The 18,137-nt window shown below is 44.5% G+C and overlaps 1 protein-coding gene across 1 annotated transcript in view; it reads right to left on the bottom strand.

Annotated features, from left to right (window-relative positions):
• The window catches only part of Ehd4 (EH domain containing 4), a 69,476-nt gene that overhangs the window by 31,815 nt on the left and 19,524 nt on the right, over positions 1–18,137 (bottom strand). Inside the window, exons 2-3 of the mRNA XM_075961858.1 lie at positions 17,739–17,915; positions 8,352–8,449 (exon numbers count right to left, since the gene is read on the bottom strand). Of these exons, the coding sequence (XP_075817973.1) occupies positions 8,352–8,449; positions 17,739–17,915 (275 nt within the window). The remainder of the gene's footprint in view (positions 1–8,351; positions 8,450–17,738; positions 17,916–18,137) is intronic.

The raw sequence follows: 18,137 nt of genomic DNA on the forward strand, positions 1-18,137 counted from the left end.
TTAACTTTTGATCCTTCTGCTTCCTGAGTGCTAGGATTACAGGCATATATCACTATGCTTGGTGAAGTAATTAAGTTTTAGAACAAGGGTGCCAAGATTTTCTGGTGGGGGAAATAATTATCTTTTCAAAAAATTGTGCAGGGACAGCTGGATTTCCACACACAAAAGAAAAGAAGCTGTACCCCTGACTCATACTATATCAAACAATTAGTGTAAAGTATTGATGACTTCATCTGACAGTTAAAACTGTGAAACTACTAGAAAAACATATGAGCAAAATACATGTAGTCCAGGTTATAGCTAATGATGACTTTAAACTCCTGATTTTCCTGCCTCCATCTCCTAAGTGCTGGGATTACTGACCTTGAGTTAACATTCTCAGATTAAGAAGCCAAAACACAGCAAGGTAAGATGAACTAAACTGAAATGACCATGGTCTTTATCTCAGAAGGTGTCAGTGAGAAGAGAGTAAAAACACAGTAGAAGAAGACATTTGTAAATTATGTATCTGACAAGAGTACAGTATATATAAAGAGTTGTTGCAACTTGACGATAAAAGTAGGCCCAATTAAAAAGAGTAGGCAAAGAACCCGCATGGCCATTTCTCTGAAGATAGGCAAATGATCTAGAAGATGTTCAACATCATCAGCTGGAAATGCAAATAAAACCTGAAATGAGATCCTGCTTCATAACCAAAGAGCCAGAATCAATTGACACTCAGGGCTGGGAGCGTAGTTGGGTGGTATGATGCCCCTGATTGTCATTGCCACAGTTAGAGAAGAGAGAGCAGCAGGTGTTGATGAGGATGTAGAGAACCCTCGTTATTTTGTGATAGGAAATGAAATGGTGCAGCTGCTTTGGAAAACAGTTCAGTAACTCTTCAAAGATTAAATATTGATCAGGCCAACTTGTGGAACACTCCTTTACTCCCAGCACTTGAGGCAGATCTCTCTGAACTGGAGGCTAGCCTGGTCTACAAAGTAAGGCCAGCTAAGACTACATAGTGAGACCCAATCCAAAAGGGGTGTGGGTTGGGCAGGAAAATGGCTCAGAGCTTAAGAACACTTGCTGCTTCTGCAGAGGACTAGGGTCCTATTCCTAGCACCCATATGATGGCTCGTAGCCATTATAACTCTAGTTCTAAGAGATCTTGCCTTCTTCTGACCTCTGCAGACACCAGGCACACATGTGGTGCACATGCATACATGCAGGTAAACACATACACATGAAATAAGTAAATAAATATAATAAAATTTAGAAGTTACATATTCAGTTATAGTTCAATCTGGCAATTACATGAAACATATGTCCTCACAAAAATTTACATATGAACACTCACAAGATACTCGTAACAGTCAAAACATCACAAAATTCAAACATCTAGTAGTTGATGAGTGAATAAAATATGGTATAACCATATGACAGGATAACATGTCATCATAAAAGACAGCAAGTATTGGTATAAACTACATTGCATATAAGCCTTGCAAATGTGATTGGTTTTAAATGCAAACACTTCCTAGGTGGTCCTACTAATATAAAATATACAGGGTAGGTAAATCCAAAGAGGCAAAGAGTAGATCGGTGATCGCCTAGTTAGGGCTGAGAGGAGGACCAGTATGACCACTAAGGATATGGCTTATTTTCCAGGGTGATAAATGGTCTAAACTTGACGGTGGTGATGGCTAAATCAATTCTACGAAAACCAATGAATTACTTCTTTTTTAAAGCAAGAAAGAAAATACAATGCTCCTAAAAGGGAGAGGAACCCTGCTCTTAGAACCTTTGTTCAGTACTTAACCTTTGCTTCCTGCTGGGTGCACCTCTTGATTAGAGCTCCCTCGATGACAAACTGTAATTGGGATCCGTAACCCAAATAAACCCTTTTCTCCCTAAGTTGTTTTTGGTCATGGTCTTTATCACGTCAATAGAAAGCAAACTAAGATACACCGGGTACTGACTCTAAAAACTTCAATCCCTTGACTGGACCAATGAAAATAATTTGATTATAGGTTTATACTGATTGTTACAGAAACAATCTCAGAACAAAATGAACATGCAGTATTTTAAATCAATGAATGGACATATGACATTTGAACATTTTTCAAATAATCTCTTTTACTTGTATTTATGTGTATGCACACATGTATGCAGGTGCCTGCAGAGTCCACAAGAGGGTGCCAGATCCTGTGGAGCTGGCATTACAGTCAGTTGTTAGCTGCAAGAACCAAACTTAGGTCCTGCGCAAAAGCTTTTGACTATCTAAACACTACATGGGGTTAGATCTGAATACTGTGAGCAGCCAAAACTTTTGGTCTTGACCGGCCCCAACTCTGCAAGGCCAGCTCCTTCTCAGCACTGAGGTCTTGCCTAAAGCATTGTCTTCACAGATGCACGTGCAGTCTAAGTGCGGCTAGTCCACCTCACTGACTCCTCACTGAGCAGTCTCATATCGCCTTCCTAGTACGCAATACTTATTCATAGCAATGGATAAAATAATTTACTTGTTTCTTTGCGTCTGACTCACTGTAACATAAGTTCTACCAGGGGGTGACTGTATCCATCTTGTTTGTTAGGTCAAAGAGGCAGGTAAGAGTGGATATATACACATCACACTCTTAACTCAGGACTTAGTGCCAGTCTTGACTATGCCACCCACACCTGCTGGGACCGGGGACGGCTGGGCCCTGGCAGCTCTCCCACTGGTCTTCACTACTGTTGAAGATGCCTAACTGTTGCTCCAGGCCTTCAGTCTTCCACAACAGACTTAAGTGTATGTGTTTCCCTTAAATTCTTCTCACTCCCAAAACCCAAGAGGGGAAGTTACTCTTATCTGGATATCTCTAAATGTTCTCTCTCTTTTCCTGGGCAGCGATCAAAATCCGGTCTTTTGTCTTTAAAGTTCAAAAAAACTTGTCAAGTAGATGTTTGTGCTTCCCTGATTGCGATCTGTTTTTGTCTTTTCTATTTTTTCTTTCTTTCTATGCCCTTATTAATCACAGTTTGGACTTCCATGCCCGGTTTCCCAGCTCCGGCAATTCTTTTGTGATGTTAAGTTTGAGGACCTCGAGTTTGCTGGTAGTTTCTTGAAACAGCCTGTTGACAGGGTTTGCCTATCTTCAGGTGCCACATTCAAAGGCGTGAATGTGCAGACGCTAATGAACGGTTCTGAAGTTTGCTGCTGTCACTGAAAGACATTAAATCCTTGTCTCATATACCACCACTGTGCTGCTTTTATTAGCAGGGCATTTTCTGTCCTTTTATCTGTTCACCATCTTACCAGCTCCAATAGTCACTGGTTTTAATGAACAGACGGGGAAGTAACAGACACAAGGCTTCAACATCAGAGGAAGAAATTCAGCTTTCATTGGATGAGTATGAGCCCTGGGAGGAAAAGAAGATTTGATAGAAGAGCCAGGCCAAGAGGTTGTTTTTCCCTCTAGACTTCTTTGCATTTTTTGTTTTGTTTTGAGACAGGGTCTCATTTATAGCCCAGGCTAGTCTACCTCAAACCCTTGCTTCCTGAGTGCTGAGAATGCAGGTGTGAGCCACCATGTCTAGTCAAGGGTTTAACTTCACTTTGTTGTTTGAGGCAGGGTCTCACTCTGTAGCCCAGGCTGGCTTCAAACTTACTATGTATCCTAGGTCCCCTTTGAACTTGCTAAATCCTGCCTCAGTCTACCAAGTGCTGGGATTATAGACATGAGCCACCATGTCTGGCGTTATTTGCATTTTTAGGATGGAAAAACTATTCTATTTTTGTTGCCATAATCAAATCTTTAGAGACAAATCTCAGTCTCCTCCGGAATCCACAGGAAGAATTATTTGCAGCTAAAACAGTACCTCAGTGCAATTGTGCTAGAGAGGCGGCCAAGGGCACTGATGGCTGCGCTACAATTTTCTTCTGTGTTGTGCTCAAAGATGCAGATGCTGTGGTTAAAGTTAGACTGAAGAGGTTTATCCCAAGTAGCTGAGAACACATTGGTTTTCATGCCAAGTTCAGAAATAAACCCTAGGTGATGTTTAGGTTCTGCATGGAATAAACGGTAGTCTAGGAAGCAAACAGTCTGAGAGCCAGGATGATAACAGTCTGGGAGTGGAAACAAGGATGTGCATGTGGATAAGCATGCTCACCCAGCTCATCACATTGTGTCAACAATTGCTGACACTGGGGCAAAGGAGCTGCCGAAGGGTGAACTAGCTCAGAATTTACACACCCAATTCAGAAAAATAATCTGAAAAAATCTGAAGAACCCACACATTCTTTTATTGGCAAGAACATTTGAAGGACTTATAGTTAGCTATTACTTGATTTCAATAAAATTATTATAAATCTATCTGAGTATTTTTATTCCTGCTCGATAAGCATTCACTCCTTCATACCAGTCAAGAAAAGCTACCATTCAGTAAATAAACCTAATTGTTTATTCCTAAAGGTTTTCTGCTAACTATGATTGAACTAAGGCACATCTAAAGGATCTCCACATTGGGTGGTATGAAACAGTTACTTCAAAACCAATTACCCAACTGTCAGCATTCTTGTTGACTCTGGAGCATAGAGCAGTCCAACAGGAGGCAGGAGGCAAGGAGTACAATGCCCTGACTTTGAGGGTCACTGCTAGAGTCTGTCAGATTCTGCAGAGGCATCTCTTTATGGCTTTATAAGCTTTACGGCTGTTTATAACCTAAAGTGGGGTTGGACATACTTTGCATCAAACCCAACACTGCAGAATACGAGGTATCACTCAGAAAGCTCACACGTTTCTTCTCTCCCCATTATGGGCCTAGAGAAGAGGAATGGCTGCAAAACACTGCCTTCACTCTGGTAACCACACTTGCCCTTCTGCCCAGTACAGAATAAAGATGCGGGGCTTATAACGCAATGAGAGAATTAACATGATGTGTAGAGCTGCAGGCGAAGGGAGGCACATAACTGAACTCCAGGTTCAAGAGTTCCTATTTCTGCTTTTACCACTAACGTATCCGACTCCTTCCTGAATATACACATGGCACTAGGCTGCCTGATCCCTAAATCTCTGGACCCTGGTCCTCACTACTCTGGGTAATGTGGTATGAGGACCGCCAGTGTGACAAACAGCCAGCTCTCCAGTTCAGGTCCATCCTGTCTAATGTGACCGCAGCAGGGTAGTGTAATGCTCAACTGCCTCCTTACTATCTGCTTGTCCCAAGCTAAAGGAAGACACTGGGTTTGCAGGAGTCAGTACTTCTTCCTGGGGGTGCTCAGCAGTCAGGATGCGTGCGCTCACACACGCTCACACACGCTCACACACGCTCACACACACACACACACACACACACACACACCTCTCCTCGCATCGTTAGCACTCCTTCATGCAGGCTCTCTGCAGACTCCCCACAGATAGGAAGGTGGGCTAGCTTCCACATTATCTTAGACTGTCAGCAATACCGGAACAGCCACTCTTCTGAGCCTGTTCTCCAAATGTAACACTGTTGGTAATTTTTACCCTGCTCCTCAGGTCTCAAACTTGGTCAAACATCTGCCTAGCAACTGGGAAAAACGCTCATGGCTGCTTTCAAGGCTGCTTTCCCAGAAGTGGGAGGGTGAGGAGTCTTTAGCTCTGTCTGTTCATGGTTATGTTCAGGTTTAAATTAAATAATAAAGCCCATATGACTAACAGTGTTTATAGTGACATATAGCAAGGGCTTAGCACGCTATGACTGTTACATTATTACAAATACCCACCTCAAGTGGTCTCCTTTATTGCATAAGAGAGTAAGTCACAAGGCTTGTTGAGGGTTAACCCATCAACTGCAAAAAGGGAAATGGAGAACGGGGATGATACATCGGCACCCGCCCCCACACACTTTCTTCTTCTTACAGACAAAACATTCGCAAGGGAGCCAGACACTTAACAATAAAGTCAATATGGAATGTTTTTAATGCCCATGGAGTCACAATTGGTAAGTACTCCATCGGCTGTACTGACTGACCTTAATTTCTAACAAATTAAGACCACATGCTTGGGCTGTGTCCAAGCTGGACAGAGGGATGGACGTTAGTCTGAGCACATGTGAGGTGTGCCAAACTGCTGAAGCTGAAGCGTGTTTAAGACGCTATTTATTCTTTGGTAATGAATATGTCAGAGAGTGACTCCAACCACCAACTATGTCCCCAATACCATGTGTCAACAGGTTTGGAAGCCCTGGCTACAGTCCACAGCACTGTTTTAGAGTCCAAGGTCCTTCCCCACAGCTGCTGTGTCCCTCAGAATGGCAGGGGCCAGCTAGTGGGCTTGGGCCACGCGTGCTATTTCTGTGCATAGGATATGAGCGGACAGTAAGTCAGACCAGGATGTGAGTCAGATCATACCAAGTGTCGACAGAAACTGATCTTCAAAGCACAGTAGAAGCATCATGCCAGGCTTCGGCACCACCGGGCAGGAGCTACAGCTTGAAAGACACTTGTAATTACTACACATAAGAGAAACGCTAAAAAATATGGAAGGTGAGCATTGACAAAGGCCTGCCATTGGGGAAGAAAAGGGATAAGGTGGAAGCCACACCCTAAAAGCCCTAAAATTCTGTGGTAAAAAGATTTATCAGGGTCACATATTTCCTCAGAATACTAAGTCAGACATGCAGAAGCAGTAAATTGGGATAGCTCACTTGTTTTTCCCCCAAATAAAACACCTCGCCAGCCTTTCAGATTAAGGGTCCCAAACTAGGGAGTTGCGTGTGCACACACTTGGTCACAAATGTGCATGTGTATGCCCACGCATGTGGCAGTCAGAAGATAGCTTTGGCTGCCATTTTTCAGGGGCTGCCTACCTTGCTTTTTGAGCCAGGGTCTCACTGGCCTGAGATACATGAGACCCTGTCTCAAACAAAACAAAACAAAATCATCTATGGGGACTGAGCTACAGAGCTCTACCAAAACCAAACAAACCTGTAATTCTCTTTGTAAAAATGAAAAACCGCTAACACTATGACAGCCACATTATTAGTTAAACAGAATACATACATTCCTTTTATTAAGCCCATGGAGATCATACGGCAAAATGTCAGTTGTGGGAAATGTGTTTGGTCATTGTGTTTCCGCTAGAAATTATGTGTTTGGATGTGTAGGAAGAGCTGCTGGGACAGCGTGAGCTTCTTCATACCCTTACTCATTCGGATTCTATTTTTATAACAGAAAACAACAACAATAAAGATCTTCGGGAGAGAAGACCAGTGTAAGCCTGGTTTCCATTGTTTTGTTTTCTCCTTTCTCTCTAACCATCAGATTGTGTGAAGACTCAAGGTGTCCCTGCCAGAATCAGCAAAGACCGCAGGATGAGCCAGGCAGACCCAGCTCTCTGTGAGTCCACAGAATGGTGAAGGAAGGAGGTCACTGGCCAAAGAAGCCCTTCCGGTGCCAGCAAGCAGCTTCCCTTTACCGAGCAACTACGCTTTTGCTTCCTGGACTGAGGAGTTCACTGCTGGTCACACTCACGGCTGACTACAGAGTGGCTGCCACTCAAGGGTGGCATGCATGGTTTCACTATGCTGTGCAAAGGGCTGTGAAGCTATCAGCAGGAAGCAGCAACCTCACAACCATAACCTGGGGATCCACCCTGCGCTCTTCCGGCCAGGCCTTTCTTCTCTCTGCTGCTGTCCTAGGATCTGTCCCATGAGCTTTTCTATGGAAGGCAGCAGTATACCCATTAAAACCACAACGCCCAGGTCTGGAAATGACTATCAACTACCCATGGCCTTGTCTGCTAAGGCGAATGGAACCCAGGGCATTGTCCACGAACTTTCTGATCTTCCTACAGATGGGCTCTTATCAGTTTCCTTTGAGCAATTCTTACTCGTCCTTCAGAGCCTCGGGGGTGCCTCTTTCCACACTCTAGCACCAGGCCAGGCTCCCTGCTACCTGGAAACTGGGCTGCAGTTCGTGGTGTTTCACCCAGTCTTCATTTTAGCTCTATGACAACATGAAGGATGTCTGCTTCGTTTCCAGTTCCTCAAGGACAGAAACCAGGCCTGTTTCTGCTGTATGCACAGGACTATGTCTGCCTAGCAAAAGCTTCCTCATGGCGAGATGCTTCAAGGGCTCCTAGGGTGAAATCCATACCAGTGGGAAGAACGCCACGTGTCCGAGTGAAGAGTTACCAAGGGGTATTCCCCTCCTGGGTGCTGGACATTTACCTGAGCTTGGAACTAGCTGAAATGGCTGAAGCTATGAAACCTCCTCACTTGTTTCCTGGAGCTTCTTTGTCTGCCTAGGGTACTATGGGAGGCCCTGGGCTGTGGCTGTCCTGGAGGGGTGGGAAGAAGGGGCAGGAGAAGAAATAGTCTGGAGAGGGCGGGGGTGGGGGTACACTGACCTCGGCTGATGCGCTGCTTCTCCCCGGACAGGATGCCAGGGCTGTCGATGATGCTGATGCTCTTCAGAACCTGGTTGGGCAGCTGCGAGCACATGAATCTGGAAGAGACAGAACAAAGTTGGGGCCAGGAACTGGACCTTGAGGAAGTCTCTAATGGGTTCTCTACTCACCGATGTCTGTAAAAGAGGATGTGGAGGAGACAGAGGCTAAAGAAATGGGCTGTGAAGCAGGGGAGAGGCTGGGGGAAACTGATGGCAGCTTCCCTGGTACCCCTTGGAACCACAGAATAGATGCCATTCCACAGACAGGAGTGGGGGATGGGCTGCAACCCACTGCTAGACGCCACTCGGTCCCTTATTGTAATTGTGGTTTTAGCTAAGATTTATCAAATAGTTGGGCATTTTCCAAATATCGCCTATTTTGATCCCTAAATTAACCTTCTTCCATCAATCTCAGAGAGGTTAAGCAGCTGAGTCGCTCAGAACCGGGCCTTAAGCTCAGTCTGACTCCTACCCCCACGACCTCCTTCCCACCTCCATGTTCAAGCACCCTCAGCTTCTGCCGCCTCCTTCAGGGTTCACTTCCAGGCCAGAGTACCTGAGTCTGCTCTGTGCGCTCTGCAGACTGCTAGAGGACCTAGGGCTGATGTCCCTTTCTGAGGCCCCAATGACCCAGCATCTAGTCCAAAGTCCCCTGTGCTTCAAGTTCAGCAAAAGGCTGGGAAACATCACTCCTCAGATGCTTAGACAGAAGTCCTAGGGGTGCCCTGAGAACAGGTGAGGGGACGGTCAGCAGAGGTCCTGACTGAGCATCTTCAAGCCTCTTTCCTGGTCTCTCTTGCCTGCCTCCTCCTTCTGCCCATGGTCCCTATTGCTAGGCTTCCATCATCTGTCCTAACAATCTGGAAGCACAGTGGGAGAGAAGGAAAATTTTGAACTGTGCTCCAGCAGACTTGGGCTCCGAGTCTGTTTGGCTTTGTTGGTGACCTTAGACAAAAGCCATTCCCCGTGGGCCTCAGTTTCCTTATATGTAAAGAGAGACAGCTAGACTAGGATCTGGCGTGTCCTTGGAGCTTTCCCGTCGTGAGCTGGTGAGTAATAGCAGGAAGCACTCTGTTACTTCCACCTCGGGCAAAGCCCGGCTTGGATCTTTGTTGGGCTTGTGTATGTTTTACAGGGGAAACAGTGCCTCTCCTCTTCCTGTTTTAAAAGTGCCTGACTGCTGTATCTGTGTGGGCAGAGGCTTGGAAACGCCTGGGAACAGCTCAGTTCTTCCATTTAGTGGAACTGTAGGGATTACTCAGAAAGTAAGTATGCTGGGAATGCAGGATAAGGAGGCCATAAGGAAGCCTCAGAGCCTCCACAGCTGTGGCCAGAGCAGCCCAGTGGGCAGGGGAGGGCACCCAGCCCCGAGGTGCTATCACTGACGTTCATGAAAAGTGTCCTTTAAGGGGCTCAGCACTAGGTAGTCACACTTTTTTTTCTGTTTTTACGAATCAGTTCGAGAAGAGGAAAGGCTCTTTGAAGCACAGATCGGTCATGACATCATGGGGCAATAATGTGTGGCTGGCCGGAGACTACACGCTAGTACCTTCTAAGACAGATGAGTGGAACTCAGGCCAGAAAACTGAAAATCGCCATAATATGAAAAATAAATCCAAATACATGTAAGAGGAACCTTTCATTTATCCTTTCTCTGGTCCCTCTTGTACCCTACGCCCAACTGCCCAACGTGAGCAGAGCGAGGATGTGAGCAGAGCACCCAGGGCCACTAGTCACTGTTAGGTTCCCAGAGAGAGCTTGACTTTCCTGTTCTGCTCTCTAGAACTGAGGGAGAAACAGAGTTCTGAGCACCACTTGGTGGGCACCATTTCTTGTCATTCTATCCTGAAACAAGCTGAACAGGTTGAACATGCTGTACTGTGAAACTATTTTACACAATCTGTCCCCACATGGAGGCTCCAAAACCACAAGCTCACACTCAGTATCAAAATTTCCAAAACACAAAATCCCTAGATTTTGGTGTGAGGCTAACAGAGGGACTTAAAATTCCTACAGTGATCACCCCTGGAATGAACAATAAGAGCTTGTCAACAGCTCCCAGGTCAGTGTGTGAGCCACAGAGCAAGACGCAGTACTCCACACAGCAGCAAGGACAGCTGCCGAGAGAGAGAGAGAGAGAGAGAGAGAGAGAGAGAGAGAGAGAGAGAGACAGACAGACAGACAGACAGACAGACAGAGGAGAGAGAGATACTAGCCAGGCAAGGCTAGGCGGGCAGAGAGCACTAGGGTACCACAGCAGGTACTGCAAGGTTAGGTCTACGCATGTGGGCATTATCCTAAAACCACATTCTACTGTAACCAGGAACCCCTAACATCATGATGGTAGTTGTTCTGCAGGAACATTTCTGGGCATAGATCTGCTGTACCAAGATGAATTTCACACTCTTTCCTGGAGCGGTGAAATCAGTGCAGACACACAAAAGGCAGGTGGGCTGCAGAGATCCAGGGCCTCTCCCTGCTTCTATAGGTCCCCCTCCCACGAACCTGATAAATTTTTTTCCCCAAGGTATAAGAAGAAAACAATCAAGATCCTTCACTATCCCAGCTCCATGTCACCTCCAACTCTAGGAAAAGCCAAGGGTAGCAAAGGTGTAGAAGATAAAGTAACAGCAGGTATCAAAGGTCTAAAGCAGTTGCTAGCTCTGCCTTACAGGAACACAAGGAGGTACAAGTATTAGGTTACTTAGAATTACCTCCAAAAGCTAAAATTCTAAGTTAATGATTAATGTTTAAAAAGTTAAATTCAGGCTGTCAAGATGGCTCAGTGGGTAAGGGTGCTTGCAGCTATTTCTGATGACCCGAGTCAATCCCCACGACCTGCAGGGTAGAAAGAGAAAACTGATTCCCACAGCTTGTTCAGTGTCCTCACATACTCACAGTAGACAGCTGACCACCCCTCGCCAAATAAATACATATTTTTTAAGAACTAAAAAATGAAATTGGTAGGCTGAGCACTGTGATTCACGCCTGTAATTCAAGCACCCGGGAGCCCTGGGCGTTAGAAGGGGACAATCAAAGACAGGATTAGCTTCAGCTACATACTGAGTTGGAGACTGGTCTGGGCCACGTGTGACCCCAATTTTTTTTTTCAAAGCACAAAACAAAACGGAAAAACTAGATTTGTAAAAGAATTGTCCCATACCTGAATACTGATTTTGATTTTTCAATGAAACTATAAAGTTTTCAGTTATTATGAAAATAATAACACCAGCACTAAGCCCTGACCATGTGCCAGGCTCGCTCTATTTTATGTGTCCGTGGATTAAATCCTTACTGCAATCTGAGAGGCATTACAAAAGGGCAATCTGGGGCTTGGAAGGGCTACATGCTTTTGCTTGTCATAGCCCACTGGTGACAAGTGACGAAGCTGAGATGTAAGCTGGCTGTCCTGGGAGCTAGGCAGCGGTGAATGACAGACAGGGGATGTGGATGTAGGCAATCCCTCTTGAACAAGTCTCTAAGCCTCTCTATGCGACTCTACCAGGTTTGTGACTCAGCTCAAATCATAACAGGAAAGGAGCATAGAGCAGTTTCAAATACTTCCTTTGATCTTGCCTGCTTTACCAATGAGTACAAATCCAGAGATTATATAATGTAAACAGAAATCTACGAAAAGACCTGGCAACTCAGTGTCACAGTCCCACTAGTGATGTTCACATCTAGACTACACGAATGCTCTTTTCTCAACTGCCATGGAGGAAAGCCAGAAGCAGTGTGCCAGCCTAGAAGGATCTGCCCAAACCAAGGGGAAAGGGTACATTTCCTGAAATGGTGGAACCAAAATCATACAGGCAACTGTCAATCAGGAACAGTGGTTTGGGATCTGGAGAGATGAGGTTAAGAACCCTGGCTGCTCTACCAAAGGACTTAGGTCTGAATCCCAGAACCCATATGGTGACCATAACTCCAGTTTAAGGGAATCTGAAAACCTCTTTGGGACTCTGCCAACACAAGGCAGAAATGTGATATACAAACGCACATACAGGCAAAACATCCATATACATAAAACAAAAAACAAAACAACAATAACAAAAAAACAACAAGAACCCCAAAATAAGTTGGGTAGCGATGGCACACACTTTTAATCCCAGCAGTTGGGAGACAGGTGAATGTCTGAGTTTGAGGTCTGCTTGATCTACAGAGCAAATTCCAGGAAACTGAGGGTTACACAGAGAAACCCTGTCTCGAAAAACCCCAAAACAAACAAACAAAAAACTCAAAAGAAACAACAACAAAAAAAACCCTAATAGATTGTAGCTGGGTATGGTAGTGCACACTTTTAATCCCAGAATTTAGGGCAAGTGGATCTCTGAGGTCAAGGTTAGCCTGGTCTACAAAGGGAGTACAAGGCCAGAGAGCCATAGTGAGATCCTACCTCAACAACAAAACAAAAGGACAATGGTTTGTGACCCAGAATCACCTCACGTCCTAAGGGGAAAGATTAATGGGAAAAAGTTAAGCAATTATAGGCAAATGCATGTGTGTGCACATGTGTGTGTGCACGAGAAAGAGAGAGAGCAATTGAATTTCTTTTGTAAAAAACAGTCATTTAAAAGTATACTAGATGATAAGACTGAAAACAGTATCTGAGGCTATCTGTATTTAAAAAATGCTGCCATTTTTAGAAAAGTACACTGTGGGAAACCCACAACATCTAATTTATTTCCTAATAAGCATCTAACAGTTTCCTGCAGACTGCTGGAGATTGAAAACGTCAGGCTCCAAGCCCTGACACTTCTGGACTGTCTAACAACATTGGCATCTTTCAGAACTCAGATGTAGGGTGCTCTGGGCAGTGTCTGTTCCTTCTCTGTGAAGTGAACTGCCTCCTGATACAGGCTGGAGTATCAACTCCATGGCATAGCTCCAAGCGGGGTGCTGTGGGGGGTGCTGCTGGGGGAGACAGCTTACGGCAGGCAGATTTTTAAAGCCTCTCATTTCCATCAAACTCTTTTTTATTCTAAACCTAACTCCCCCTTGTGCTGTTGAAGTATGTGGCTTCCTAATTCAAACCCGTCTTTTCAGGAATTCATCTGTTTCTTTGAAATGTACCACTGATCCTTTAGTCTCTCAGCAATCAGCCTAGGGGAATCAGGTCTCCAAGGTTTGTTTAATAGGGAAGGTGGTTTCACCCTCCAGGCATCTTCTGGCTTAAAGCACTCTGTGAGATGCCCTTCTGAACAGTGGCTGAAGTCATGAGAGGCCTCTGTCATCAAGACCTAGGGAGAAAGTTCTACCCAGAAAACAACTGATTTTCCTTCCTATTGTTTTGACCTAGTTTCCAGAAAGTGTGTCATGTTAAGAGTTCCCAACCCTGCTGTATCCCAGAGGGCTACTACAATCACACACACACACACACACACACACACACACACACACACACACACACACACACACACAGTTTGAATGCACACATACACATACAATTTGAATGCAGACACACACACAAAGTTTGAATGCGCACACATACAGAATTTAAATGCACACACACACATACAGTTTGAATGCACACAAAGACGCACACACACAGAGTTTGAATGCATACACACACGCGCGCACACACACAGATTGAATGCACACACATACAGAGTTTGAATGTACACACACACAGAGTTTGAATGCACACACACACACAGAGTTTGAATGCACACACACACACAAGTTGGAACGCCCTACCCTAACTGATGCTCTCTCTTACGCACTGTATGAGGCAGCTGCCATGTCATGCAGGCGCCACTTAACTGAGCTATCAGCATTGTGGATTTCCATGAGGCATATCCTGTACTTGTGAGCCTCACATAGGCACAGCCACCGGAATGGCTTGAAGGACAGACATTCCTCATTGCTGGGGCACAGGGTGGCAAATGGTAGGAGGGAAACCTGAATTCTGCTTCTTCCTGATCACCCTTTCTTCAGCAAATCACTTCTTTGCTTTTAGCTTTCTTACTTGTGAACTGACCATTTGTTGTGGAATAATTTGTACATTGTGTGAAGATACATTGCTGTGACTGATATAATAAAAGCTGACTGTCCAATAGCTAGGCAGGGGGTATAGGCAGGATTTCCAGGGAGAGATAGGAAGAAGAGGCAGAATTTAGGCATGCAGGAGATGTCAGGAAAGGAAACAGGAGGTGCAAGATGGAAGAGAGATAATGCCAGACGACAGAATGTAAATTAATATAAATGGGTTAATTTAAGTTATAAGAGCTAGTTAGGAACAAGCCTAAGATACAGGCTGAGCTTTCATAATTAATAAAAAGTCTCCATGTCATTATTTGGGAACTGACTGAGGTCAGATGATCTGGGTTCCAATCCCAACCCCGCCACTGGGCTGAGTGACCCTAAAGACCTCATCTGACCCTTGCTGTCCACCAGTTCCTCATCACTGCTTGAGGATAACGGTGCAGCCACATCACGCATCTTCATGAGGACTTAAAGAAAATATATCTCAGTTCTCCGTGTTACATATTCAAGTAGAGTGTGGGCCAGTGCCGGACACAAGCTGTCTAGTTGTTTGATTAATACTCGACTTACATAATGCATGGATTATTTTCAGCACATTTTAGATTCTAAGATAGTGAACCTTGCCATTCAAAAATCTTTCCTCTATACTTTTCTTCCACATTTATTTCCAAGTTTGAGATTAAAAACAAGTTATTTTATTTATTTATTTATTTATTTTTCTTCTAAATATTTATTTATTTATTATGTATACAATATTCTGTGCGTATGCCTGAAAGCCAGAAGAGGGCGCCAGACCTCTTTACAGATGGTTGTGAGCCACCATGTGGTTGCTGGGAATTGAACTCAGGACCTTTGGAAGAGCAGGCAATGCTCTTAACCACTGAGCCATCTCTCCAGCCCCAAAACAAGTTATTTTAGGAAAGTAAAACAAACTAATAATCATTCGTTCTGAATATGTCCTTAAAAGTATGGACTTTGCTAAATGAGAATTTGAAAAAAAAGTCAGATTTATTTCTCTTTAAAGGCCTGTCAAGCTAAATAATAATAATAACAATATTAATAATAATAATAAACCATAAAAGAAAAGGCAAGGGCAATGAATGTAAGGATTCTAAAGCAACCTTCCAGGAGGAAGATTACTGTGCCTGGGACTCTAGATAGAAAAGTGCTGGGACCAGTCTAGTTGCTCCTTACTTCACATCCTGAGCTCCCAGAAAGTGTGTGTGTGTGTGTGTGTGTGTGTGTGTGTGTGTGTTTTGTTGCCATTTCCTTGGACTTGGTTCAATCACTTTGTACTGAGGCTCTCAAGACCTTGGGATCTTTCCCTGGGTTTAACTTCTGCACAAGGAGAAGCTGCCACCCACGGCAGCTTTGGAGTTAAGACACAAGCCCCTCCTGAAGAAGAGAATCTGCAAGGGGAGGTCATCCGGACAGTGTTTTGTAAGTCACTGTTAACAACAAGAATTAACTTCTCCATCTTCATCAGCTACACACTTCTGCCTAACCCACCGAGTTTTCTTGCTACCCCTTGGATACTATCTTTGGTTTGCAACAGAAGCATCTGAAAGCCTTTAAAGGAGGAATCTGCTCATAGATGGAATCTTGGAGGCTCCCTGGGCTGCTCTCAGCACAACCACTGTGCAAGTGTTCATTCCAGGGTCCTCATGAACGGAGCCTCTCAGGCTCTGGACAGGCAGCAATCAGAGGGAGGGGCTGTTCTTATTTTTAGAAACGTCTAGAAAGCAGAAATGCAGCTCAAGTCTCCTGCTGTGCCCCAGTACCAGCCCTACTTCCTCTTCCTAAGCAGGCTGGAGCTGGTCCTCCACTTCTAGCTGATGGCTGGCTCCCCATTCTTTAAAGTCACACTTAGAAAAGAGGAAAAAGGGGGGTGTGGAGGAATGGCAGGAAGGAAGAGGAAAGGGGTTTAAAAAGAAAATGTACATATTTTAACAATATTAACTGTCCCAACCATGAACTTAATTTTCCAGATAAAGCTAAAAGCACAGAAAAACGAAAGTCGAAACTGACAAACAGCATTATTTCAAACTAAAAAGCCTTTGCACAGTAAAGGAAGCAACCAACAGAGTGAAAAACAACCTATATAATATGATGAGAAACTACTTGACAGGGTATTGATATCTAGGCTATAAAGACAGTAACTCCCAAAGAACTGCAATCCAATAAAAAGTGGCTACATAATCTCAAAAGAAATGAAAATGTCAGTTAAACACATGAAAAAAATGCTCAGTATCATTAGTCATTAGGGAGATAAAAATCAAAACTACAACGAGATCCTGTCTCCCCCAGTTAGAATGGATATTATCAAAATATGCTGATGATATTGTGGAGGAGAAAGGGACCTTTGTACACACACACACATACACATACACATACACATATACATATACATAGAGTGCTATTTGGCCATAACATAATCCTGTCATTTGTAGCAAAACAGAACCAGAGTATTGTGTTAAGTGATAAAAAGAAAGATTTGCATGTTTTGTTTCATATATTAGAACTAAAAGAACTAAATAAAATAATTAAAAAATAAAACTGGAAGAAAAAGTTGGGAGAGGTGAAAAAGGAGGAGAGCAGGGAAGGAGGGAGGGAGGAAGGAAGAGAGGGAGGGACAGTGGAGCAGGGAAAGGCCAGGAAATCTCATCCTACTACAGGGCTGTAGCAAAGACCCAGTCATTTGCTCTCCCCGTGCCACACGTCAGCTGTACCAGGAAGTCTGCTGAAAGACAACAGCGCAAGACACACTTCCAGTCAAGGCAGAGCGATCCACACCCATCTATGTCTGGAAAATTAATGGCCACACAGAGAAACTAACCTTTTGTTATCACCCTATTTCAACCTTGCTCTGCTTCAAGGAATAAGGAAGAAGCTCAAAGTATAGGAATAAAACGTCAGAAGAACATTCAGGAAGGTGAAGTGATTTATCCTGAATCAACAGACCAAATCTGGACGTCAGCTAAGTTTCCTGAGTGTGGGAAGTCCTGCATACCGTACCCGAGGAGTGGCTGCCCCCCCCCCCCCCCCGCTATTTAACACTGCTAGTGACAGGAGCTGGGCAACCTCAACTATTCTTGTGCAAACCAAATTATGAGACATTTGCCCTCACACTGGGCAGCATAATGTCCATCTTGGGCCCCAGCTATGCCCAGGGAGATCACTCAGAACAGATGCAAACAATCGAGCCTTCTGACAGTCTTAGGAAATGATAGCACCACCACACGCACTTCCCTCTTCCAGAACACAGGCTCTGTCCTTCTGTTTGGACCCCACAAGTGGCAGGAAATAGTTTGAAGAAAAGTTTGAACACCCAGATCAAAGAGGGCAGTTTTCTGGCCCTTACCTGTTAAGGAAAGCGTTTCCAAAGCGACTAAGCTTTCGGAATGGCTTTTTGGGATCCACAACTAAAGCGTTCCCAGGGGTGCTTCCCTCGGTCTCCCCGTACATCACAGCGATGAAGGAATCTGTGGTCGGCTCAGGACCAATCCTCATGCCGGGGAAATCTTGCTCCAGTAAGTATCTGGAAAAAGAAAGGAAATGCTTAGCACGATGGCACAAACAAGAAGCCAGAGAGCTGCTGAGGATTACCCAACTCAGACACAATTATTACAATACTGAGGATCAGGAGTCTACTACACACAAGTTTGAAGCCAACCTAGGTTACATGAGACCCTGTGTCCCAAAACAAGACAAAATAACCCCAAACCAAAAGCAGACATCTGAGGTCCCATTGACGTAATAG

The sequence above is a fragment of the Microtus pennsylvanicus genome, chromosome 2, assembly GCF_037038515.1.
Source record: "Microtus pennsylvanicus isolate mMicPen1 chromosome 2, mMicPen1.hap1, whole genome shotgun sequence".
NCBI classification, from domain to species: Eukaryota; Metazoa; Chordata; class Mammalia; order Rodentia; family Cricetidae; genus Microtus; species Microtus pennsylvanicus.